The sequence below is a fragment of the Chanodichthys erythropterus genome, chromosome 11, assembly GCF_024489055.1.
Source record: "Chanodichthys erythropterus isolate Z2021 chromosome 11, ASM2448905v1, whole genome shotgun sequence".
In the NCBI taxonomy this organism is placed as follows: domain Eukaryota; kingdom Metazoa; phylum Chordata; class Actinopteri; order Cypriniformes; family Xenocyprididae; genus Chanodichthys; species Chanodichthys erythropterus.
The window spans coordinates 19,002,529-19,028,051 of record NC_090231.1 but is presented as its reverse complement, the minus strand read 5'-3'; the positions used below and the strand labels follow the sequence as shown (position 1 = coordinate 19,028,051).

At 36.5% G+C, this 25,523-nt stretch overlaps 1 protein-coding gene across 1 annotated transcript in view; it reads right to left on the bottom strand.

Annotated features, from left to right (window-relative positions):
• Positions 1 to 2,831: 2,831 nt before the first annotated feature.
• The window catches only part of iqgap1 (IQ motif containing GTPase activating protein 1), a 51,025-nt gene continuing 28,333 nt past the window's right edge, over positions 2,832 to 25,523 (bottom strand). The window contains exons 11-37 of the mRNA XM_067401974.1: positions 25,266 to 25,350; positions 24,905 to 25,068; positions 23,485 to 23,645; positions 18,918 to 19,042; positions 18,662 to 18,825; positions 14,021 to 14,111; positions 13,747 to 13,914; positions 13,406 to 13,548; positions 12,822 to 12,992; positions 12,618 to 12,701; positions 12,333 to 12,404; positions 12,156 to 12,225; positions 11,160 to 11,524; positions 10,911 to 11,074; positions 10,580 to 10,804; positions 9,009 to 9,149; positions 8,110 to 8,194; positions 7,289 to 7,521; positions 7,057 to 7,189; positions 6,629 to 6,731; positions 6,411 to 6,546; positions 6,077 to 6,164; positions 5,789 to 5,998; positions 5,499 to 5,665; positions 5,256 to 5,378; positions 5,037 to 5,145; positions 2,832 to 4,592 (exon numbers count right to left, since the gene is read on the bottom strand). Of these exons, the coding sequence (XP_067258075.1) occupies positions 4,479 to 4,592; positions 5,037 to 5,145; positions 5,256 to 5,378; positions 5,499 to 5,665; positions 5,789 to 5,998; positions 6,077 to 6,164; positions 6,411 to 6,546; positions 6,629 to 6,731; positions 7,057 to 7,189; positions 7,289 to 7,521; positions 8,110 to 8,194; positions 9,009 to 9,149; positions 10,580 to 10,804; positions 10,911 to 11,074; positions 11,160 to 11,524; positions 12,156 to 12,225; positions 12,333 to 12,404; positions 12,618 to 12,701; positions 12,822 to 12,992; positions 13,406 to 13,548; positions 13,747 to 13,914; positions 14,021 to 14,111; positions 18,662 to 18,825; positions 18,918 to 19,042; positions 23,485 to 23,645; positions 24,905 to 25,068; positions 25,266 to 25,350 (3,894 nt within the window). The 3' untranslated portion in view covers positions 2,832 to 4,478. The remainder of the gene's footprint in view (positions 4,593 to 5,036; positions 5,146 to 5,255; positions 5,379 to 5,498; positions 5,666 to 5,788; positions 5,999 to 6,076; positions 6,165 to 6,410; positions 6,547 to 6,628; positions 6,732 to 7,056; positions 7,190 to 7,288; positions 7,522 to 8,109; positions 8,195 to 9,008; positions 9,150 to 10,579; positions 10,805 to 10,910; positions 11,075 to 11,159; positions 11,525 to 12,155; positions 12,226 to 12,332; positions 12,405 to 12,617; positions 12,702 to 12,821; positions 12,993 to 13,405; positions 13,549 to 13,746; positions 13,915 to 14,020; positions 14,112 to 18,661; positions 18,826 to 18,917; positions 19,043 to 23,484; positions 23,646 to 24,904; positions 25,069 to 25,265; positions 25,351 to 25,523) is intronic.

Sequence of the window (25,523 nt, the reverse complement as noted above, 5' to 3'; positions counted from 1 at the left end):
CCTTGATAAATGTTTCTTGAGCACCAAATCAGCACATTATAATGATTTCTGAAGGATCATGTGACACTGAAGACTGGAGGAATGGTGTAGCTTTACCATCACAGGAATAAAATACATTTTAAAATACATTAAAAGTAGAAGAGAGTTATTTTAATTGTAAAAAACAGTATTACTGAATTTTTATTAAAACATTAATTCCAAGCAAGTGGTAATGTTAAAACAGAAGCTAGGTCATGACAATCATATCATGACTATCATGACAGCAATATTCCAAACAGGACTGTACCACTGACCCCATTCATCATATTTACTCAAGGCTCCTGGGTGTAACATCATCCCCAGCTTTTTTGCGAAGGCATGTGCAGATCAGCTGCTATTTTTCTTTTTGGATATATGCAACTTTTGTTCAGTCTATAGAACCTATAAGAAAACCTCCATTGTGCCAGTTCTAAGAAGCCAAGGATTATGGGCACAAGAGATGAAAGGAGGATGATCGTCACTGCTGTCCACGTTGTCACACTCAGAGAGGAGCATGTGAGAATCATCTTTTTAGTAAATAAAAGCTTTATTTATATAGCACATTTTAAAACTTGCTTTACAGAAGAGAAATTCACAGAAAAACAAAAAATGAAATCAAAAACAATAAAAAATAATGAATCAAATCAATAAAATATGCATGTGTGTATTCACAGAGAAGAAAAAGAGTTTGAGATCCTTGGTCAGCAACTCCTGTAGGGTGTCTTACCACCCCTAATTGAGTGAAGATGTAATATATACCTTGGCATGTAATATCAAAGTGACTTAAATGGTCATCATCAACTCCAGGAGTTGGGGTTTGAAGATGTGGGCGCCAACGAATCATCCCAACATCCTCTACTCAGTCTCTGAATACTGTCAAGGATGTCCTGTAAGCATACTGTAGCACTCTTCTCTTCTCCCTGTGCTGTAAATATAACTCTGTTATTAACTGCTATGCAGTCAATGTCCTAATTAGGACCCCTTTTAAGATGTCTATTTAAGTCTTTAGCATCTTGGAAATAAAAATGGATATTTTGCAGTTTTTTTGTAAAAATGTCAACTAGTCGGACGGCAGTTTTAAACATAGCCCCCCGGTTTCACAGTCAAGGCTTAAGCTAGTCCTAGACTAAAATGCATGTTTGAGCTGCTTTAAGTGAAAGTAACTTGCACTGACATATCTTAAAAAATGTCAAGAGCCGTTTTTTTTGTCTCAAGATGCACACCAGTAATGTTTTTTTCTAGGGTATGTTTATAAAAGCTACTTAAATACCTTAATTGAAATAAAGCCTAATCCTGGCTTAGCCTAAACCCTGTCTGTGAAACCGGGCCAGCGAGTCTTTGGGTGACCCAAGTTTATGATCAAAAACATCATAGCTATGCTGTCATTAATTCAGTTGATTCTGTGAAAAGCAGAATTGGAATTCTACATTTGCTTAATATTTGGAACATAGATGTACACTTATATTTTGAATATTTTTTAATATTTTCTTTTTTTAGTTATTTTAATTTTAGTTTAAGTTTTAGTAATTTTATGTGCAAATTATTTTAATATTATAGCTTTAAATTTGTTTTTCAGCTTTTATTTTGATTATTTAACTTGTTTTATTTCAGTTAGTTTCCAAAGTAACATTACTATTTTTAATTGTATTATTTTAAATTTTTTAATGAAATGTTTTATATATTTTTTAATAATTTTAATTTCAGTCAATAACAACACTGGAAAGTTTCCAGTTCATTCAAATGACCTGCAAACTAGTCGCTTCTCGCCGAAATTCGCCGTTTTGAATAAAAAAAAAAAATTAAATCGTAGAAGTAGAAGAGTGAATCGTGTAGATCCGAAGAGTTTTTTTTTTTTTTTTTTTTTACGGGGGTGGGGGTGTCAGGGTGAGTTTGCAGGCACAATAAACCTCAGAAGAATCGAAAATGGGCTACTTTCCCATAGTGCGACCATAGACGTGTCTCGAGCTGTCGTGATGTGTAATTTTGTCGCTCTGGTGTGACTGACACATCGCTGAAGCGCTTCAGTTCAAACAGAGGCAGAGCGCGTGTGAACCGATCATCTCTTCCGCTTTGCAACACCAAATAAACATGAATGGTTGTGGGATGAATGAATACCGAAGGTATGTTGAAAGTTGCAGTACAACTTACTGAAATCCGTATCATGTCATATGTAACGTTAATCGATCAATCATTGTTTCAACCGCGGAAAAGCGCCAATAAAACAGCTTGAAAAAAAATTTAAACAACAAAAAACATTTAGGCTACCTCAGAAAAGCCGTTCAATGTCAAAAAACTCATTAATCAGCTACAAAAATGAACTTCGAGAGGAGCATTTTGATATATATCCAATGGGACTATTGTAGGTCATTGCATATTCATGAACACCATTTAAATGTTTAGGTAGATATTAAAAACGAGCAGAAACATAAGTATTTCATTAAAAATGTATTATAACGTTATTATAAAAAACTTATTTGTGTAATTTATATGCAAGTAGCTTACAAATCAATTTATTTTAACCATTAATATTATGATGTACCAGCTGTGGTTCCCTGTATTTTTTTTGTCATATACTTTACCTGATAGGCCCCAAATTAATCATTATTGAATTGAAGGTAATCAAATTGAAATCAAATCGCAAGATCCTGAATCAAAATCGAATCCAATTGTGAAATTTGTGTCAATGCCCAGCCCTAGTGTCAATAATTGATTTTTTTTTTTTTTTTTTTTTTTTACTTGAAGCAAATGTTTTTTCCATTTATTTTCTTGTGGGAGTGCACCAGGATGCTTAGCTTAAATGTTAAAATCATGAAAAGATTTTCTCCTGGGGGAGGATGCCACCAGACCCGTATCTAAGCCTAATCATTTGTGCCTTTCAAATATTAAACTGAATGATCTTAATGTGTTTGGGCTTCTGAACAAAAGCAAATACAGTACATCATTCGCTCCATCACTGTGGTTTTCATTTATACATTTTATTAATAGTTTTTGCGGTGAAACAGCTAACAACTGACTGCATGAGCTATCTGCAATTTATGAAAAAACAAACAAACAAACAAACAAAATTACATTGAGTAGATATTCAAGCAAGAACTTTGAACCATACACTGAGGTCAAAGAATATCAGGTTTAATTAATTTCTGCCATTTGAAACACTGGAGAGTGAAATTTATCATCCTGTGTCATTCATTCATGCAGCATCTTTGTGAACTACCTTTAAAGTGCTACTGGTAACATTGGCATAATATCTGTTACAACTGTTACATTAAGACATTTCAACCATTCCATATTGGATGAACATGTGAAAAAAATACACACCTCCATACAGCTTTATAAAACATTTGAATAGAAAACAGTGTAGCACTTTGTTTCAAAAGTACAGCAACAGAGATCATCCCAGTCAGACACCAGAGTTACACAAGTTTGATGTTCTGCTCAAAAAACCTGAATCCTTTTGTTTTTAAAGACTGTAAAAAAAAAAAAAAAAAGTAATGGACTGAATTCAATACCAACTTGATATTTGCAATGGTTCTGGAAGAAAATTAAAAGAAAATATGCCTGTACATCTTTAAATGTAATGATAAATCTGTTTTATCATTACATTTAAATGTCTTTAATGTCTTTACTGCACATTTTCTGAACATAATGAGTGTATAAACTAGCATTACTAATCAGTCAAAATATGTAATCATCATTCAACTTTTCCTTTTTTATTTTTAATTAATTTATTTTTGTATAAGAGACATTAACTGCAAGAATAGACAGTGAGATGGACCGACATTTTAAGCACTATGTGTAAGGCTTCTCCACATTTTCCCAACGGTTTATTCAAGTTAAGGCACCTTTAAAAAAAATGGACATAAGGCTGCAAAAATTAGAGGGACATAAGCTCATCCAGCACGCAGTTTCCAAATGCTCAAAAAAAAAGAAAGAAAGAAAGAAAAAAATATTTTCCATTAAGTCCTCATTTTTGACCAGCCAATGAACCTATTCATAGCTAGGTTTTTACAAATAATAATAAAAAAAAAATGCTCTGATAAATATATTTTGGTAACAATTTGAGGAATGTGGCTATAACACTCATCACTTTCCTATACGATAGGGATACTAAGAAACAAATTTGTTTCTCCCAAAAAAATAGATTAGGCAATAAAAATGTTCATTTTACATATAACATATACAGTTTTCAAAGCTCATGCAAGGACAGTTTGCAAAATATCAAAGCAAACACTATTGATACTCTTTTGGACACTGATAATCTCATTAATAAAAAAAAAAAAAAAGTGTCAACCATTACTTATCTGGAAGATGTAAGTTGGTGGTCTACTTTAATAATGTACATCCTTCGAGAAAGGTACAAAGGCCTACTCAGAGTAGTGCAGAAAAGATTTAAACTGTAAAGATGCATGTGGTCTGGGCTTCACTTTGTGTGCAACAGTCTGTCAAGTCCCTCTGAGTCTCTATTTGCCATAGAATTTCTTGTTAAGCAGGAAAATAAGGAGGTTAACATTTACAGTAGCTCGATCGAACAGCTTCATCACTGCCACCCCCTCGTACTGCAACTGGAGCAGGTCCTGATATTAAAGAGGATGAAAAAAATGACATATACAGTTAAGCCCCATTCACACCAAGAATGATAAGTATAGATATAACTACATTAGCATCCACACCAGCAGGAGAAAACATTCAGTTTATTATAAGCATGCACTGCAGTTGTCATCTGCTGCTTTAAATGCTAAAGCTCTTTACTGTCTGTTGGATTATAATTGGCTGTCAATGTTTTTTATCATTCATTAGCTGGAAAAAGAATAAATTTCAGAACTTTTTCTTTTTAAGGATATTGTTCTACTCTGTTGGTATTGTTATAGTGTTGTTTCTTACAGAATTAGAACAGTTATTGAAACTCAGATAGTTGTCTTTTGGTGTGAAAGGGCCATTAGTCTTTACAAAAATCAAACATTCCTTCTGACTACATCAGATACAGAGACGAAAAAAAATATCAAGAGAAGAACTTTCACCTGGTATTCTAACATTAATGTCTCCAAATGAACTCCCATGAGTTTAGCTTTCACCTCAAACACGCCCACAATCTCAGATGGTGAGATCTCGAAAATTACATTCTTATACCTGTAAAAGATAAAGCACATTATTATCAAGGACAACAGGAGGAAATGCTGATATACAAACACATAGTACTAAAAGATATATAGTAGATCAACCCAAATACACAAACTCACTGATTTGTCTGCAGATCCTCAATGTCAATGAGCACTCCCTTCTCATGCAGACGGGCTGCTGTGTACTTCTGCGATACCTGCTTGCTCTTCTTCGCCTTATTGTCTCCAGGTTTCTTAGAAACTCTGTGTGAAGCAATGGCATTTTCCATGACCGTAAGCCAAGATCTTGACAGCGATTATCTAATCAGAGATAATGACATGAACTAAACTGGACAGTAAATACTCCAAACATTCATCACTCACTTGCCCTTGCTGGCTAAATTGTCCATGCAGGTCTTGATGTATTGATTGTAGTAGTCAATCTGCACATTGTAGAAATTGGTCTTGGAGTTCAGAGCAGCGTTGGTCTGCTGAAGCTTCACCAATTCTGCCTTTCGCCTCTGACGATATCGCCTCTGGTTCCGGATGTCCTACAAAAAAAATCATCAACAAATGAATCAAGACTCTTTAGTATAAATTAAAGGGCGTATATGAAATTTCATATTCAAGTACAGTCTGAAAATTCCAGGACACAGAGGACATAGGAACCGTACCTTGGCAATGTCATTGATAAGATCCTGGTATTTCTTCTCAGGGTGAACTTTACCCAACTCTCCTAGTCTTTGCAAGTTGCTCTTGATCTTGTCCTTCTTGCCTTGCAAGGTAAGGCTGTCATCCACAACTGGTTTGGCTTGCTTCATCTTCTCTGGAGTCTTAGCATCACGAATGGCTCGTCGCTGCATGGCACGCTGGTACTCCGCTTCCTGTTTCAAATAAAAACACCAGCTTGAACACATCACTTCTTTGATGGAGTTTCTTTTTCATTCTAGCTATTAAATTACCTGCTCTGGTGAAGCTACAGTCTCCAAGATCTCAGTAAGTGTCTCTCCTGGCTGAAACCTTATCACATCTACTATGAGCCTCTTGGTGCTATATAAGCAGGGTGAATGGACAAAGATTCATGTTAAATACTAGCAAAACTACATTAACAAGTAAAAACATCAGTTCCAGAACCCAGTGAGCCATCTTGGATTTAATTGTTTTTTTTTTTCCCAATGAGCTTGACACATTGCATTATCAAATTCATCTTAGGAGGCATCATATCTTTTGGAACTGCCTTTGAAGATACCTCACTAGGTTTTGGAACAGAACAATTGAGTAGGGCATTGTCCTTACTTGAGAAGGAGAGTCTTGGCATCCATTTCTGCATTGGCCTCATCCGGAACATCAAATTTGTTGGTGAGGGTGAGAGAGACTTCTGTCTTACCCATCATTTCCTTACTGGGATCATCAGCGGGCAGTGGGCTCTCACCTGTGAGAGAATGACAATTCATCACCTTGACTCAGCAGGACCTCAGCGTCCTGACACATTAAAGCATTTCTCAGAGGCTCACCTATTAAAGACTCAATGGTGGGCACCTCTCCCAGGTCATCTAGCAACTCATGGATGGGATCATTGTGGTCTGGTGCAATGGCATCTTGGTGATCCAGCAAGAGCTAAAGAAGATATCACACAACATATTCAGTCCTGAAAATCTACTGAATGTGATCTCTTCCATAATGGTGCGGTCACTTTAGCTAAATTCAAAGAAAAAAAAGGTCCATTATCAATAGTGTGGCAATGCTTCAAACAAGTAAGCTTTCTGGTAGTCAATAAGTCATATGTTAAGTTTTATGAACAATTTTAACCCAAAGCAAAATCATCTTGGTGGGAAATTTTCACCCTCACTGAAACTTCCTCTCACATGGATTCCTCTTAAAATGACTAGATTTTTAATATGATATTTCACCGAGCAACCGCACCTTTAGTCTCATATTTTACCGTGTGAGTGTTGATGATCTCCCCAATGGAAATGTAGATCACAGGCTTGGTCAAGGTGACCAGGTCAGAGTACTGATCCACATTAAACTTGTCTTCCAAAGAAGGGACGTCACAAGCAGCCAAAAAGAAACGTCTGGGCGACAGAAAAGTTTTTGCGTTAGTATGGATTGAGTGTTGAATTAAGCTACTAAAAATGAAGAAACAAACAGAAGCACTTTGATGTCACTTGTACCTAAATTTCTGGTAGGAGTTGGAGAGGTATTCATTGATGGGGTTCAGATGAGCGTTGTCTCCAAGGAACATCTTGTTGGAGGCAGCATGCTGCAACATTTTGGCAATTGAGCCCAGGTTTCGCCTCTGTTCTGTGGTCAGCTGACCTCCAGCAGATAAATCAATGATGTCAAAGGCATCGGGAGCCACAATGGCTGGGTTCATGTAGCGGTAGTAGAGCAGGTTGCCCACAATCTTAAAAAATAATAATAAGGATGGGTCTGTTCTTCTTTTCAAGCATGTACAACAACTGTGAAATTTTAAAAGCCTATTATATATGTTTCTACATTTGTGCAATTGAAGATCTTCTGCTTCCACAAGGGGGTAAACAAAAATACTGAGGAGAAAAAAAGAGAAGCGGCAAGAATAAGAAAGACGTAGCTCACCTGGGCTGGGTGCTCATCAAAAACCTCTTGAAAAGGGTATAAGCAAGGGCCAAGAGGAGAGCTTGAGTCGGGGCATAGAGAAAGAGAGAGACAGAGCAAGTGTGGGACAGATAGATAGAAAGGAGGAGGAATTTCTTTCCAGGAGAAAAGGAAAGAGATGGAAACCACATTTAGTATTCAGAGTGAGAAGACTGGTGTATCACAATAGAAGTGAAGCACGAGCAGAGAAATGCTTAAGATTGTTTCACAGTGGGACAGCAGCGGGTGCCAGTTTAGCAAAGAGGTAATCAGAGTGTTTAAGACATCTGAATAAAGGCCGTCTTGGTTTGGAGACTAAAGTATGCAATTACATCAGCCAAATGTTGCTGTCATTTCTAGCAGCTGTGATGTAACAAACCTTCAAAAGCTCATCCTCTGTGGCATCAGGGAACCTTTCATTAAGTGTGTCCTTCAGCGTCTTGGCAATGAATCGCATACCATATCTGCAGGGGAACACAATCAATCAAACATACAGAGACTTACACCAGTGTTTCCTATAGAATTCTGCATTTGTAATATATTTGAATGTTGCTTTAGTTTAAATACCACTTATTCCAAAAAAAAAAAAATGTAGTGAATTTAAATTTAATTAGGTCTACAACTGTTATAAGAACATTCAGTCAGTAATACTTATTTCATAAAGTGAAGAATAAAGAGCTAGTACACTTAACATGGTTCAACAGTTCTTGGATCATCTTCAATCAAAAATGAATGTTATGATAAGATAGAGTTCAATGAATAAGATGATTAAAAATTGCATCACAATCAATTCATAATTGTTAACTGTGCTCTGGATTCAGTGGATGATATCAAAAGCAATAATTAGTTTTTAATGACCCATTAAAGCTTCATAAAGAGTCGTTTGCTGTATGTCATTTGTTTTAAGTTCAATCAGTGAAGAAAAGGCAATATAAAGACTTTTTTTGTGGTACACTACCTTTTTTAAATCATTAGGTTTATTTCAGACTGAAAGCTCAGAAAAATATGATTCAGTTGCAGCACAGTGCCACTCTTTAACAGCGGTATTACACTGACTTGTACACAAGCATGAACAATGAAACAGCTCATGTAGCCGACATGTATTTGAATATTCAAATCTGGTCTTGCTAAAAGTCATTTTCATATACTGAAGAACTAATTTATCCATTATTGGTAGGTGCATCTAAATGGTTGGTCTCAGGGGGGAAATTCCGGTGGTGGATATTAGGTGCTGACACACAAACACGCACTCTACCAGTGACTTGTGAGTAAACTTACGGGATTTTATCCACAGAAACAATTATGGCCGAAAGAAATTTGTCTGTGACCGTCCTCATGTTCTTGATGGAGGCTTCAAGGCGGGTTCGAACCTCCTCATGACTCATTGCCTGCTCTGGAGTCACATCATATGGCAATTTACTGCAAAACAAAATTAGGGGGCCTCAGCATACTTAAAATTATTTAAATTAATAAATTATTATGATTAGAATATTCAAAAATAAAATTTAACCCTAAAATAAAATGCGAAGAAATTATGTCTCTTATTTTCTTTCAATTACTACCGTTATTGAAGAACACACAGTTCTGGAATACAAAACATAACCTCCAGAATAACAAAATAAATTATAGATAAATAATTTAATATACAAACCCATTTCCAGAAAAGTTGGGACGTTTTGTGAAATGCAATAAAATCAATAATCTGATTTGTTCATTCTCTTTAACCTTTATTTAATTGACATAAATACAACGAAAAGACTGGCTGCAACACACTCCAAAAAGGTTGGGACAGAGGCACGTTTACCACTGTGTCACATCACCTTTCCTTTTAATTACACTTTTTAATCGTTTGGGAATTGAGGATATTGGTGACGTTTTGCATACAAAACTTAAGCATCGTTGTGGGGTTCCCCTTTTCATGATGGGCCATACATTTTCAATAGGAGTCAGATCTGATGTCCAGTCAGTCAAATCCACATGTGTCTACGAAATCATGCTGTTGTAGCACATGCAAAATGAGACTTGACATTGTCTTGATCTAATAACCATGACTTCCCATGAAAGATGTCATCCTGAGGGCAGTATATGTCTCTGTACAATGCCAAATATATGCCTCGACGTCAGTGGTATCTTCACACATATGCAAGTCACCCATGCCATTTGCACGAATGCACCTATATACCATGACAGACGTTTGCTTTTGGACTTGTCGCTGATGAATGTCTGGATGGTCACTTTCATCTTTGGGACTATGAACTCAACGTCCCTTTTTTCTGAGGGCCTACTGCATACTGAGATTTCTCTGGATTCCCTGAAGGTTTTTCATAATATTATGAATGGTAGATGGTGAAAGTCCTAAATTCTTTGCAAATTTGCGATTTTTGATTTGTCTGACAATTATCTCATGAAATTTGGCACAAAGTGATAAGCCATGACCCATCTTTGCTGGCAAAGACAGAGATGCTCCTTTTAAACCCAATCACGATAGTCTGATCAATTACCAATTTACCTGATAATTGTGGACTCAAAACAGTTTAACCTAGATAATCTATAAACTTTTATTATGCTTCTGTTCCAACTATTTTGGAGTGTGTTGGAGCCATCAAAATCAAAATGTGTTTATATTTACAAAATACATCAGTGAAAACATCAGAAATATTTTCTTTGTACTTTTTTCTGGAAATGGGGTTTGTATTATTTATTTATTTTACCACATGAATTAATTCAATATATCAATAAAAAGCAGCTTTGTCATAATTATAGCAGAAATAGTGGGAATATCTTAGGGTATATGGAGCGGGGCCTTAAAATATTGGGAGGCCTTCAAGTAAAAAGGTTGAGGAACACACCTGGCCTCTCCTGTTTGACTCTCCATCTGGTTCACCCAACTCTTGTATATGTCAACTGGGTCAGTTTTAATGTTGAGAGTCTTGTCATCCATGATTTCCTTCACGACAGGAGCCAGGATCTGCCGAAGGGCGTTCTGACCTCGGGCTCCTCTGTTAAAGCTCACCACCATCTTAATGACTGTAGGGTTTCCTGTGACAATCTCCTGGATTTGATCCACTTTTGATCTGAATTTACAAGATAAATACTGCTGAGAGATCGTAAAAGAGTGCAAGTGCAACTTGATAAATATTTAAAGAGTATATAATTTATGGAATATCATTGAGTTCCTACTTGATTTCCTCTTGCAGGGCCGTTTTGAAGAGATTAAGCAAGAGGTACTCCTCACGCTGATTGGAAGCATAGTTGTACAATGTGAAAATTACAGAATCCATGAACTTGGTTGACTTGTTCTGTGGCATCTGAAAGATCAGCTTGGCCAGATAGGTTGGATTTGTCTGAGGAAAACAGAGAGGAAAATGAACAGGCCTGCCGAGACACTGATTTTCAAATAATTGTTGGATTAGAGTTGATGAGGTTTACCTGTAACAGGTAAAAGAGGAACTGATATGCCTCCAGCTTCTCTCTCTTCTCTTTACTGAGGGCCTTCAGGCCTCCCTTCTGCTTATTCATCATCATGAGGTTGGACAGCTCACCCTTGTTCTTCTTGGTGAGCTTCTTGCTGTGAGACACCACCTCCTGAAGGGTGATCTTGTTTTTTACCAGCAGGCCAATCTTAATGTCCATCAGATTAAGGTCGTTCTCCAGCTGCTGGTTGGAGCGGATGTTGGTGATCACCTCCTCTCTTAACCGCATCAGATCCAGCTCTTCCTGGAAGTCCTGGTCACTGTGATCCAGCAGGTGGACAAACTTACGAACGACTGCCATTGGAGGATCATCTGCGTTGACTGTTAAAAACAGGATTTGGAGTTTTGGAAACAGTTTGCATGTATACACATTTAAAATTTACAGTCTTTTTATTCTGGGACAACAGAATAAATATTTTGATGACTCATTCTACACTGATTTTTGTCCAATCAAATGTTCTTTTGACTGTCTCTACCCTTAAAGGGATAATTTTAACAAAAATGAAAATTTTGTTATTTATTCCCCCTCATATCGTTCCAAACCTGAATAAACAAAAAGAATATAACATTGACATTTTATAGAATGTTTGTAACCAAACATTTGACTTCCATTGTATGAAAAAAACATTTGAAAACATTTCTCAAAATACTTTATTTTATGTTCTATAGTAGAAATAATGTCATACAGGTTTGGAATGACATGAGAGTGAGTAAATGACAGAATTTTCATTTTTGGGTGAACTCTGGTTTCACCATAAAAAAATGCCTTAAAACAAATGCCAACACAGAAAAGAAATGCAGTCAATAATACATTTCATAGCGTCTTCAAAATTTCAACATTATACACACAACAAATACACGCCTTCAAAAGAGTTATCTTCACAGATTTTGTGGTATGTTCTAAGTGAGAGGATGTGAAACATAATTTGAAGGAAGTACATGAAATGCTTACTGAGGGTTTTGTAGTCATCTCTTGCTTTGTTGGCTCGAATGAATGCCTGAATTTTCACCACCTCATTTATCTGAAATGAGACAATTGACAGGAGAACATTAAAGACTGATCACTGTGTGGTCAGAGATTAGATTATATTAAATATAAAAATATACAAGTTGTTAGGTTTGAACTCACATGGTCTTTGAAGTACTGAAGGCGATCTTTGTATTTTTTGCGAGCTTGGTGCATCCTGACCAATGATTGAATCTACAAGGGAAAAAAATCATATATTTACCCACACTCAAATGTGACCATATTAAGATTTATCTAAACAGAATTAAAGGGACCAAACCCAAAAAAACATTTTAGGCTATGTAGTGTAAAGCATACAGTATGAGTATAATCCTTACATTTTATGAGGCAAAAAGTGTGGCTTTTTAATTCCATCAGAATTTCTCATGCTGATTCTCATTATCTTACCTTGACAGCATCTTCAGAGTGATCCTTCAAGTACTGCTTCCTGTCATTGTAATTCTTTCTTTCCTTAAAGCCTCTCCAGTGTGCCTATAAAGCAAAGAGAACCAGATGGTCATGACTGACTTGGCACAAACCCATAGATATTATTAAATATTCTTTGCATTAATGTCCTGAAGTCTTAACTGAAGGAAGCAAGAGGAAAATTACCTGTATACAGGTAACAGACGGCTCCTGAGACTTCAAGAACCCAATACGGTCTTTCATTCCACGTCGCACCAGAAAACCACGGCACCGGGCTTGCAGCTTGCCAATCAGACTCTCGTTGGCCAACCACAGTTGCTCTCGGTTATATGCTGTGGTTACTCCTGACACAACAGACTATAAAGACACAGACAGTATGTAAATCAGGAAGATAAAGCATAAATATATATGTTTTATATATGTATGTACACACACACACATACACACACTATCATTAAAAAGATTTAGATTGGTAAGATTTTTAAATGTATTTAAAAGAAGTCTCTTGTGTTCACCAAGGCTGCATTTGATACAAAATACAACAAAAACAGTAATATTGTGATATATTTTTACAATTTGAAATAACTGACAATTTATTTATTTCTTGAACGTTCTATTCAAAGAATCCTGAAAAAAAAAAATGTACACAACTTTTACTATTTTTTTTTATCAAATAAATGCAGCCTTGGAGAGCAGAAGATACATTTCAATAGAGTGGTATTGTATATACATACACATGCTATATATATGATTATCAGATGAAGATTTACCTGTATTTCCTCCTTGTTGAGCTGAGTGTTGTTTGGAATGAACTCTGCAGGCTCATCCCAGGTGCCTTGTCCAGTCTTGAGGTTATAGTAGTAGTTGTGTCCTCCCTTCACCCAATGTTTCATCCATTCACTGCCATTATCGCCTACCAAAAACCTCTATTAATCTCTCAGTCACAATGTGTACATTTATAATATGTTGTGATAATAATATTTATCACCTAATAGTTTAAAATGAATTATTTTAACTGAGAACATAAGTAGAAAAAATAAATGTTACTTGTAAATATTAGCATATATTTTTGTACCAAATATCACAGAATCAACACAAGAACCCATCTCACCTTCCTTATTCTTTTCCTCTTTAATTCGAAACAGGTCATCCTGGTAGGTCTGAGCGCATTCAGATGTGACTCCATACAGACCAGAAGAAGATGAACGCAGGGCTGCCAGTGTTTGAGAAGAGTCCTTGTTATCCACAGCCTCATTAATGGCCTGAATTGCCTGAGAGACTGAAGGTGGACAAGAAGATCATTCTTTAGAAAGACTGACATTATTAAAAAAAATAATCATTGTTCATATTTTTATTAAAGCTAAGATGTAAATGAGGATTATTACACTGCAGAGCTTCTTCTGAGTCCTTGTTGGCTCTCAAGATCGCATCCTGGATCTCATCTAGCCAAAGCACTGCAGAAGGATCTCCACATTCCTGGAAAGACAGGAAAAAAATGAGTCAGTTACCAATGAATAACCATTTCAAAGCATTAAGATGTGCCATGGTCATTTAGTGAAACTGAATTTATACAAGGTTCCCACACTTTGTGGAAAATTAATTTCTATTATTTGACTTTTTGCTGTTATTTTGATGACTGAAAAAGGATTTATAAGAAAAATATTAAGAACTAAGCATAACTATAAGCATTTAATATTGACTATAGTTATTTCCATGACTTATCTAAACCTGGAAATCAAGCTTTTAAAATTGCAGGTTTTTCAGGATTATGGGAACTCTGTTTAAAGGTGAAGAAAGTTCTTTGCCACCAAACAGAATTGCTGTTTTCAAAATTAATTCCAACTAGATTCCCACTTGCAGTTGGTTAGGAATAAGACTCATATAGACCTTCTGCAATGAGAGGCAAACATTAAACAAACAGTCCACCCAAAAATGAAAATACTGAACTGTCATTATTGACTCACCCTCATGTTGTTCCAAACCTGTACGACTTTCTTTTTTCCTCAGGAACAGGATATTTTGAAAAATGTTTATGGTTCATACATTGAAAGTCAATGGGCTCCAGTGTTGTTTTCCTACTGTATGAACAAAAACAGTTTTCAAAACATCTGTGTTCTGCAGTGGGAAAAAAAAATCGTACAGGTTTGAAATGAATTGAGAGAGAGTCAATTATGACAGTATTTTCATTTTGGGCTAAACTGTCACTTTAATCTCATTAACAAAAATGTTTTGACTGTCAATGGGTATAGTATAACGCAGTGTTTCCCAACCCTGTTCCTGGAGGCACACCAACACTACACATTTTCCTAATCAAACACACCTGATTCAACTCATCAGCTAATTAGTAGGGACTCCAAGACCAGAAATATATGGGCCAGATAAGGGAGACATCCAAAATGTGCTCTGTTGGTGTGCCTCCAGGAACAGGGTTGGAAAACACTGGTATAATGGATGTAAAAAAAAAAAAAAACCAAAAAAACACTAGTAACAACAAATGCTGTGAGAACTGGTAGAGAGAAATAGCGTTTCATTATTTAACAATACAACTGCCAAAATTATATAAACAATTACACTCTGCCTTTTAGGAAAATAGCACAATGTCCTTCTGAAAGTGCTGAGGAGAACCACGAACAAGACTGAGCGGACTGATTCCATCTGATCGTGTTCTTTGGCTGTAATAGTCTACATCTCCACTGGATTAATCACATCTGCTTCTATCATCATTCGTAGGGAGTTATAGGATAAACACATGCTAATGGAGGGGTTCATTACTACTACCACCACCAGGTGGCGCAGTTGCCCTCTCATAGCAGTCCTGACCGCATGCTGAGCTCAGTTTCCTGAGCACGATTTGCGGCTCTCTGATTTGCTGAATGCAAAGGCGCCTCTATGCAGATCGCCCGCCTTTCTTGCAAACGTAAAGCAGCGCACCAACCCGAGGGTGTGTCAAACTGCAACAGAGGAAAACGTTGTTCCTTCTGGGTTGATAAGGCTCCGCTTCACTGTGTTGCATTTCATCGGCTGTATAAAACAAATGCCTGCTGGATTAGAGTGCAAATAAGACTTAATGTGTCCCAGTGGGGTGGAGTACAAATGATCAGAAGTCTGCAAACTGTAACTAAGGAAGTGAAAAAGGGTGTGGTGTAATGTCCAAGATTACATTACCATCTCTTTTGGGCCTGTTTACAACACAGAATGAAAAAAAAAAAAAAAGGAACTTGTATTCCAGCTACACTTTGGTAAAGGTCATCCAAAAATGTTAAGTAGGAAAATTTAGCACATTATGTTATATAAATTGTGATGTACTACTTAAATCCATATTGATAGTTGATGCATAACAAATTTTTATGAACAAATGTTGTTCATACAAAAACTCAAAAGTTCTCAATTAATATTATATCAAACAATATTACATATAATAATTATATTGTAAAAAAGTATATATTGTGATTATTGATGTCAATTAAACAGAAATGCCTTGAATTGCTACTTTCTGTCAGGTCACACATCACTCAATCTTTTGTGATCCTTGCTTATTGGAGATTATTTAAAAATTGCAGAAGTTAAAAAAACAAATCATCAAACTTCCTTCCTAACCACTTCCTGTCAGTTGAGCAGATCTGGTTTTATCTGTGCTTTACACTCCATAGTGACCCAAACTAGCGTAAGCCTAGCGTAAGGAGTGATGTCAGTGTTAAAAATCCTTTACTTAGCTACACCAGCTAACAGGACCAGAATTTTGCCCTTTTAAGGCAGAGAAAAAGTCATCAGCCTTGTTATTTCCGACGCTTGTGTAAATCATAGTTAAAGGAAACACTTTGTTTTTCCAGCCATGTTTTTTTTTTGCTTTGTTTTTTTTGGCAGCATGGGTTCAGCAGCTATTACGAGTCCACAAAAAAAAAAAAGATGTTTGTAACTCTGTAATTCTGTAACTTTGTAATTCTGTAAAAACTGCCTCCAAATAGGCAAAAATCAAACAGATTTGGGATTTGTTGTCCATAATGCCACTAAACGAGTATTCTTTGACTCAGAAGCTTCAGTTCAGCTCTGAACCACAGTGGCACACTGCTGTGGTAAACCATGTGCCCATTCACCTGTGACCCTGAGGTTTCAGCTTCACGTCCACAGGAAACATGTGGGGCGTGGCCAAAAACAAAACTAAATGCCTAACCTACTTCACGTCCTCAACCTCAGATCAGAACCAAAATGTCCTATTATCATTCAGACAGAAACCTTATGAATGAGGCATTTATATAGCACTTTACACTACTGTACACCCAAAGTGCTGGTGTTGGTTAAGGGGAGAACCCCTGATATGATTGTAAATAAAAATTATATCAGGGGTTCTCCTCTCAACCAACACCAGTGTGCAGCATCCACTTGGATGATGCGAGCAACAGCAGCCACAGAACAACAGAGCCAGTGCGCTCGCCACACACCGGCTATAGGAGGAGAGAAGAGAGAGATAGAGCCAATTCAAAGGATAGGGGTTATAGGAGGCCATGATTGACAAAGGCAAATGGAGGGAATTTGTCCAGAACACCAGGGTTACCCCTAATGACCACAGAGAGTCAGGACCTCGGTTTACCATCTCATCTGAATGATGGATGACTTTTCTCAAACGATAAAGAGATGAACCTGAATCAAGTCCTTTCTACATATTGCAGTCATTTGAAAATGTAAAGGGGGTTTCCACTGAAAAGAAGAGGGAAGCTGTCAATTAATAGCCAGACAAAATACGGGGGTGAGGAATGAGACTGTATGAGCTCAAATGATGTCATTAGACTTGAGTCATGAGAAGCTTGGACTGAAAACCCACATGATGCATTTTTAGAGGGAAAGAGAAACAGACTTTCCTGACAGTTAATCAAAAGGAAATAGTAATACTCGTGATGTGGTGTAGTGTGATTGAATTACATAAATATATGCACTGTATCAGGGATAAGTGCCGCACTGTGTTCTTTTATACGCAAGCAGCTCATGATCTGGAGTTTTCAGTGTATCAGAGCGACTCGGCTCGCAATAAATACCGCCCCACATGAACTCCATCTATGTAAGTATTGTGAGTTTGAGTCACTAAGATGCATTTGGGAATCTTCCAAACCTTGTAATGAGAAGCACTTATAAACCGCTGTTGTCAACAGAAGAGAAGCTTCAGGGGGTTTCAGCCAAAATAAAAATTTGATTTAATGTTTTAAAATAAAGTCATTCATATTAGTATTGTCAAGCACAACAAACCTGGAGCATAATAAATACATACATAAGCATTTTATATCTATCTATCTATCTATCTATCTATCTATCTATCTATCTATCTATCTATCTATCTATCTATCTATCTATCTATCTATCTATCTATCTATATATATATCAATACAAATTTTTTTTCTCAAATATATATATATATATATATATATATATATATATATATATATATATATATAGCAATTCAATTTTTTTTTTTTTCTCAAATGCAGCCCTATTTTCAGAACTTGGACTCCATCAGCTGTTCACCAAATAAGCCAAACTCATTAAATGATTAAGAACAAAGCCTCTCATCAGATCACTTTAACTACAGCTATCTTCAAACAGCAGCAGAATATGGCTGAAGAGCTAAATAAAAATAAATCATTACATTTTCAGATTTAAAACTGAATTCTGAATTAATTATGTTTATATGTGTTCTGTGAACACAAACTAGCTGCCTTTGACGTCACTGTATGACATAACATGCACTTGATGGCAATTTCTTTTTACTAACATCAGTATAGTTAGCACTGTAAACCCATCTCAGGTTATAAAGAATGGGAGAAAACGCTATTGTGTGTTCAGAAAGTGTGACAAACTTTCCATTAGCGTTTAGAGGAAACAAAAACTAGACAAAAAAATGGAACGGGATATCAGAGGATGAAAGCAATGGGAGTGACCCAGCATGCTGAACGGTTCAAAATAAGACACAAAGACTTGATATTTACTGACATTGTGTGGGCTGTGTTACTGTTATGGGTTTGTATAAGAGTACGTACGTGGGCCTTCTCTCTCCTTGCCTCCTGCAGTATATCATAGTAATGCTGGGCCAAAGATGGATCTATATCGGTTAGCTTGGCAGCTGGGTTCTGTAAAGCAGCCATTGTCTTCTGTAGGTCACCCTCATCCAGAGCCTCATTAATCAGACCAATAGCAGCAATCCCTAAAATTGCAAAACGACACATACACCATTCATAATGAAGAACAATCTTTTGAATTTGCTCTGCTCATAATGAGGATGAATGTCAAACTCACTTTCATGCTCTTCTTGAACAGTACCGTTGACCTGGTCCACACACGCCTGGATGTCATTCCAGGTGAGATAGTCACTGCCCTCCTCACGTGCAGCTGCCTTCAGACGTATTAGCTCATCTATATACCTGCAGGGAAACAACAAGCAGTGTCTGAAACCAGAACTATTTGGCATCACGAAACTCATTCACAACCTATTTTACTTCAGTGGTTTGGCATATTTATGAGCTAAACAAAAACGAAAGTAGGGTGGGACCTAATTTTATCCATCGCAAACTAATTTGATCGTAAAAAGTAGGTGTTCCATACAAGAATAGTGTCAGACTTGAATGTGAGTTAGCTAAAACATGCCTAAAAAGCTATTTGGCTAATGGTTGACATAATCCAATGGCCCATGAAGACTGTGGCAGTCAGCTGAAAGGAAAGTCATTCCAGAGGCCAGGTAATGTCGCCCACATTAGCAATGATTTTCAGCTCACCGACAGGTAATTGGCGATTCTGTGCTTGTTCGCGTGAGTGACAATCGCTGTTTGAATTATCAAAGACACTGAGAGATTAGAGAGAAGCACCAATGAATCACAAACGACCAAGAGATATTTATCAAGTCAAATATTTACACTGGACTGTGAGTCCTGTAGTGTGAAACTAACAATAACACACAGAATTATGCCAAAATGTCTGTTTTGTTGAGTATCCTCGTATGAGCAGTCTTAAATGAGTTAAATAACGTCTTAAATTAACTTAAAGAGTTATGAGAAAATAGGATGCATTTAAGATCTGCGTCATATTCGGCAGCAGCAGGTCTTGAAGTCTCAGTAGCTTAATAAACCAGTTGCTGTATCTGTCATTAATGTAAAGTAACAGTAACAGAGAAAGTTACTGCTCTTGACTAAAGAAATTTTGTAGCTTTAATAGGATTAATCTAAATTTATTTAATAATTAACGCAGTGCAGACTATTTGATAACTTTATTCAGTTTCTGTACAGATAGGTAGAAATTGGTTATTTTTTGAAGCATAATAAATATTAAAAATGATAACTTTTAGTTATACTCTAATGTTGAATGGCTATAATGGTTTAAAATTTAAAAAAAGATCAATTTCATTGAGACATCAGTAGCTGTATTAGGGGCTCTTTACACGACACCATTTTCAACTAAAAACTGAAAACTTTTTATGCGTTTTGGCTGTTCATTTACAGCATACAACAACAGCATTTTGGTGGCCTGAAAACAAACTTTTGAAAATGGGTTAAAAAGTTCAAGTTTTTGAAAACGACACCGTTGTCATCTCTGTGTAAACTGCAAAAACGCAAATCTCTGAAAAAGGTGACGGCATGCACATGCGCATTACATGTTTAGTCTATCCACCTTATTTTTAAACGCATTTTTTGTGAATGTGCAAGACTTCCAATTTATTAGCCACTATAGGGAAATAACAAAAAGAATATCACAGGATATTGCAGGAAACTCTAAAAATAAGATGGATAGGCATGCGCGTTTGGCACAAGTGCTCTGTAAAAGAATGCGCAGGCACGTAGTCTTTCTTTTCAAAGTGACATCGCCAACTACTTGTCTGGCATGTGTAATACAGCGTTTTACAGTCATTTTCGCGGATCCATGTGAACAGGGATAGTTTTGATTAGTGATCGACCGATGTATCGGTTTACCGATACTTTTCCCGATATTTAAGCATTTTTCCATAATCGGGTATCGGTTTTGTAATATCGGATTCGCCGATTTACGGCACCATCTTGTGGCCGTTTTGAGACTTCCTCCGTCTGAGGAGATCAGTCAGCAACAACTCAGTGCACAGGTAAAGTATATGTTCTACTTGGTTTGCTTTAATTAATCAACTTTATTTAACATAACAGACATGCACAAATGAGATCTGACACATAAATTCCTGATATAGTTCATTTATGCAGCTTGTTTCTAAACAATTGAGACGAACTCATTGAGTCACGTAGTGTAATTCATCATGTCCTGCCCCAATAAAGACGTAACTTTACATGAATTAAATAAAACAGACGTGAATGAGTGCATGTTGAAAATAAAAGCGCTGAATTTAATTCTCTATCTGTTGTATTTGCTCACCATTAGTCTAGAAGAAAAAGTTCGTTCATATTGCTTAGCATCTGACGGATGAGCAGGAGGCTTAAGCACGACCACTGAATGAAACTTTTGACAAGATTATCTTGTTTAAAAACCCTAGATTATATTATAATTTACTACATAATTATTTCGCTAATACACATATAAATATAGCCTACCGCTTTGTGGAAATTAATTATTTATTATCTCCATGCGCGATCGCGGTTGATTAAGTTATAGTCAAACAGCACTTTGTCAGTTGGCATTTCATGATTTAACGTTAGATTAAATTTAGATCATAAAATGCCAACTGACAAGTACTGTTTAACTTTATTAGATTAATCATTTGATTTACTACATAACCAATATTTAGTTAATACAAATCTAAATAAATGCAGCTCTGTGGAAATTATTTAGTATCTCCACACGTAGCCCAATTTATAGTGTTGTGTAAATGCATAGATAAGTTACAGCACTTTGTCAGAAAGCATTTCATGATCTAGACCGACAAAACATAATAATTAATAACACTAGTTGGAAAATGCAATGATGTATGCTGTTTTGTTTGTTACTTTCCTGACAATGTTATATATTCCAGCTAATATTATTCAGTAAAGTTTTTTTTTTTTTTTTTATGCAAGGAGGGAGTGATTGTTATAAATAAAATGGTTTGTTCAGCTCATTTGTGTTGTAATAATTGTCAAAAACAGAAGTATAGAAGTAAATAAATATCGGTTCTGCATATCGGTTATCGGGTACATAAACATGCAAATAATCAGTATCGGTATCGGTTATAAAAAATCAATATCGGTCGATCACTAGTTTTGATAATGTTGTCATCTGTACAAAAAACTTTTGAGTTTTTAGTACATTGTTGTCGAGTAAATGTACCCTTAGTATAAAAACTTAAGTGTTTTAATCATGATTATTCACAGAAAAAATGTGTTAATATATACACACACACACACAGTATCTCACAAAAGTGAGTACACCCCTCACATTTCAGCAACCATTTTAGTATATCTTCTCAAGCGACAATACTATAGAAATTAAAATTGTATATACTTTAGAGTTTCCCTAAATGAAGCGCAGCCCCCAAGTACCAGCAACACTCATGCAGCCCCCCAGTACCAGCAACACTCATGCAGCCCCAGACCATGATGCTACCACCACCATGCTTATATATACAGTACTGTGCAAAAGTCTTAGGCACGTCAGTATTTTCAGCCCCCAAAAAAGGTTTTAAGCCAGTTATTTATATCTTTTGCTGTAGTTTGTCAATAGGAAATATCCGATCACATTTCCAAACATTCATTTTGCCATTAATTGAAATAATCCAGTGAGATTTTTGAATACACAGTAAGACTGACAACAGCCGGTGCTCCACATGGAGATCAGAGCTCACCATCATCAAATCCATCTGTGATTACATGAAGAAACATATGAAACTGAGACAAACCAAATCCAGAAGAACTGTGGCCATGTCTCCAAGAGATTTTAAGAAACCTGCCTCCAAAGCTACCTGAGAAATGATGCCCAAGTGTACCTGGACAAGAGCTGTTTTAAATGCAAAGGGTGGTCACACAAAATATTGTTTTGATTTAGTTAATATAAGTTAACTGATAAATAAAATCTATTTATAACAGTATTTTTTAAAAACATCCTCACTTTACAGCATTTTTTACACAAGTGCCTAAAACTCTTCACAGTACTGTATCTTTGCAGGCAGGTTTCTTCAAGCATTTTAGAGACACGGCCACAGTTCTCCTGGATTTAGTTTGTCTCAGTTTCTCTTCATGTAATCACAGACGGATTCGATGATGGTGAGATCAGATCACTGTGTGGAGCACCGGCTGTTGTCAGACTCCTTGTGTATTCAAAAATCTCACTGGATTACTACAATTTATGGCAAAATGAATGTTTGGAAATGTGAACGGATATTTCCTATTGACACACTACAGCAAAAGATGTGGCTTAAACTAAATAACTGGCTTAAAACTTTTTTGGGGGGGTGAAAATACTGACGTGCTTAAGACTTTTGCACAGTACTGTATATATATATGTGAGAGAGCGTGTTATCGCCTGCCATATATGACAGCACTACTGCAACACATATCATCACATTATGGTCCACCAGAGAGCATTTGAGCATCTTTCTTCAGCAAGCAGATGCGCAAAGTTAACACAAATGAAATTAAATGTTCAGCATCACATCCTGCATCCTGAAAGCACAACACAGAGTCATTTTCATTGAAAGTGGTGAGCACTGAGCACTTTATTAAGTTACAAGTGTAAATGCCCTTTGAAAGTCATGTAGTCTATGAGTGGCAACCGTGCAAGTTACTGTATTTTGATGAAAGGCCAAGATTAACACCACTAAAAAAAAAATATTGTGCACAATAAGACCAGGAATGTGTATTTAAGTAAATAGGACCAATTTCAGTTGCACATTCATTTCAACAATACACTTCATTCTCACCTCTGGGCGTACTCGTCCTCTACATTGCTGAGGCCGGTGTTGGTACTGCTGAGCTGTTTCCACACTGCTGCCCTGTCCCCTACATTCAGTGCCTCGTTTATCAGCACCACTGAGGACAGCATCTCCACGGCAACCAACAGCTCAGGGTGTGACAAGGAGCCCTGTGCAGTCAAGCAAAGCATGAAAATCACTCATACTAAACTAAAAGGTTATAGATCATCAACTTATGTAAACTGAATGTAAATAATTGTTCTGTTCCAAAACCTAGTGAGCTGCTTACAAAGTTAAATACAAGTTAAATATGCTGCCTCCTAAGAAGCCTAATTCTGACCATATTCTAAATCGGAATCGTATGTATCTTTCTCAGAGAAGGCAATCCCATAATTCAATGTGACAAGTGGAAAAAAAAAAAAGATGCTGGACATGGTGAGAGAAATGTCAATGGCTGTCATTGTATCAGATTTCCACTAAAAAATAATTCACAATAACAATATTATCACAATAATTTTTGAAAATAATAATAATAATAATGCTATCAAATTCATCATTTAACTTTGTTTATTTTGTGTTTTATCTTTTTTTGTCCAATGAATCACACTCAAAATAAAACTGTGCAAAGTGGAGGAGAGAGTCTTTTTACAGTATTGTGGCACTAGCTTGGCAAATTGTGCAAAAGTGCACAAAAAAAAAAACCCTGATGGTCGGCACTTCTGCAGACTGGGGTGTGTAGTTCCTTGTTTTTCTATTTTTACAGAATTAAAAAAAACAAAAAAAACTGTCAAGCTAATTTTTTTTTAAGTTAAATTGGAATGTTTACCAAATATTTGTGTGTGCTATGTATTTTTATGCTTGATGCTTTTTATGCTTTTATGCTTGATTAAGGCCCCAAAATACTTCAAACTAATTTGTCATTCGAACAAAACTGCTCCAGGTGTGTGTTTACAGTGTGTGTGTGTGCGTGTGTGTGCGCACACATGGATGGGTGAAATGCAGAGCACATATCCCAAGTATCGGACCCCATACCTGGCTACACGTCATGTCACTTTTTCACTTTCAAAAATCAGGCCAAAACTAAGTTTGTTTCGTTTTAATTTCAGGACTTCTAAACAGCTTGCTTGTAAACATACGACCATACCACCAGACTTTGCTGTGATTATGTCAGGCCCTTTAAAGTTTCTTGGCATTAGATATGATGCTATTGCTAAACTCTACTGAATTAAAGAACAGGTGCCTTTGTAGAGTATTCCAAATGGATCACTTATTAGTAGCCATGACCATTAGGATACTGTTTAGGCTGTAGGCAGCTCTCTTGGTTCTGGAGACAATTATTTATCGTCTCATTAGAAATATGGTTACAGCAAAATAATGCGCTAGAATGAGCAGAGATTGTGTGGATGCAAGTGTGTTTGTGTGTTTTAACCTCTGCGCTCTGCTGTTGCAGGCTGGCGAGTTCTCTCTGGTACAGATCTGCAGCACTAGGGTAAACCTGCGGCAGCTTGGCATCTGGGTTCATCAGTTCATTCACAGTTTCCTCTGCTACACCTTTTCTGATGGCAGCATTAATCCTCTCCACTGCCCGCAGCACTGAGACAAACACACACACACACAAATGCATCTCATTGTTCTTTTCGCAGAGAAACAGCTGTGGGACAGCAAACATGAACACATAAAAGAGAGACAAAGAAAACACTGGCGTATCTGATGTACGGTTCTCCGAACATACAAAATATTTCATAAGTTTAAAAATAATATACTGAAAGAGTATATGAAAGAGTACACACATTTTTGATAGTCCGCTGCATGCGAATTGGCTGCATCCACTCCACTCTGTATCTCCTCCTTTATGAGCGGCTCTCCTGGGGCATTCTAGGCATGAGGAAGAATGGCAAAAGCCCAAATGAAGAGATACTATAATTTTGAGGTAACCGTTCATATTTTTCACAGTTTGGTTTGTATCATGAATCAGTTGAATTGATTCACTGATGCAGTGAAGAATTGTTGTTATTTTATTAATAGGGGTGCAATGATTAGGAAATCTG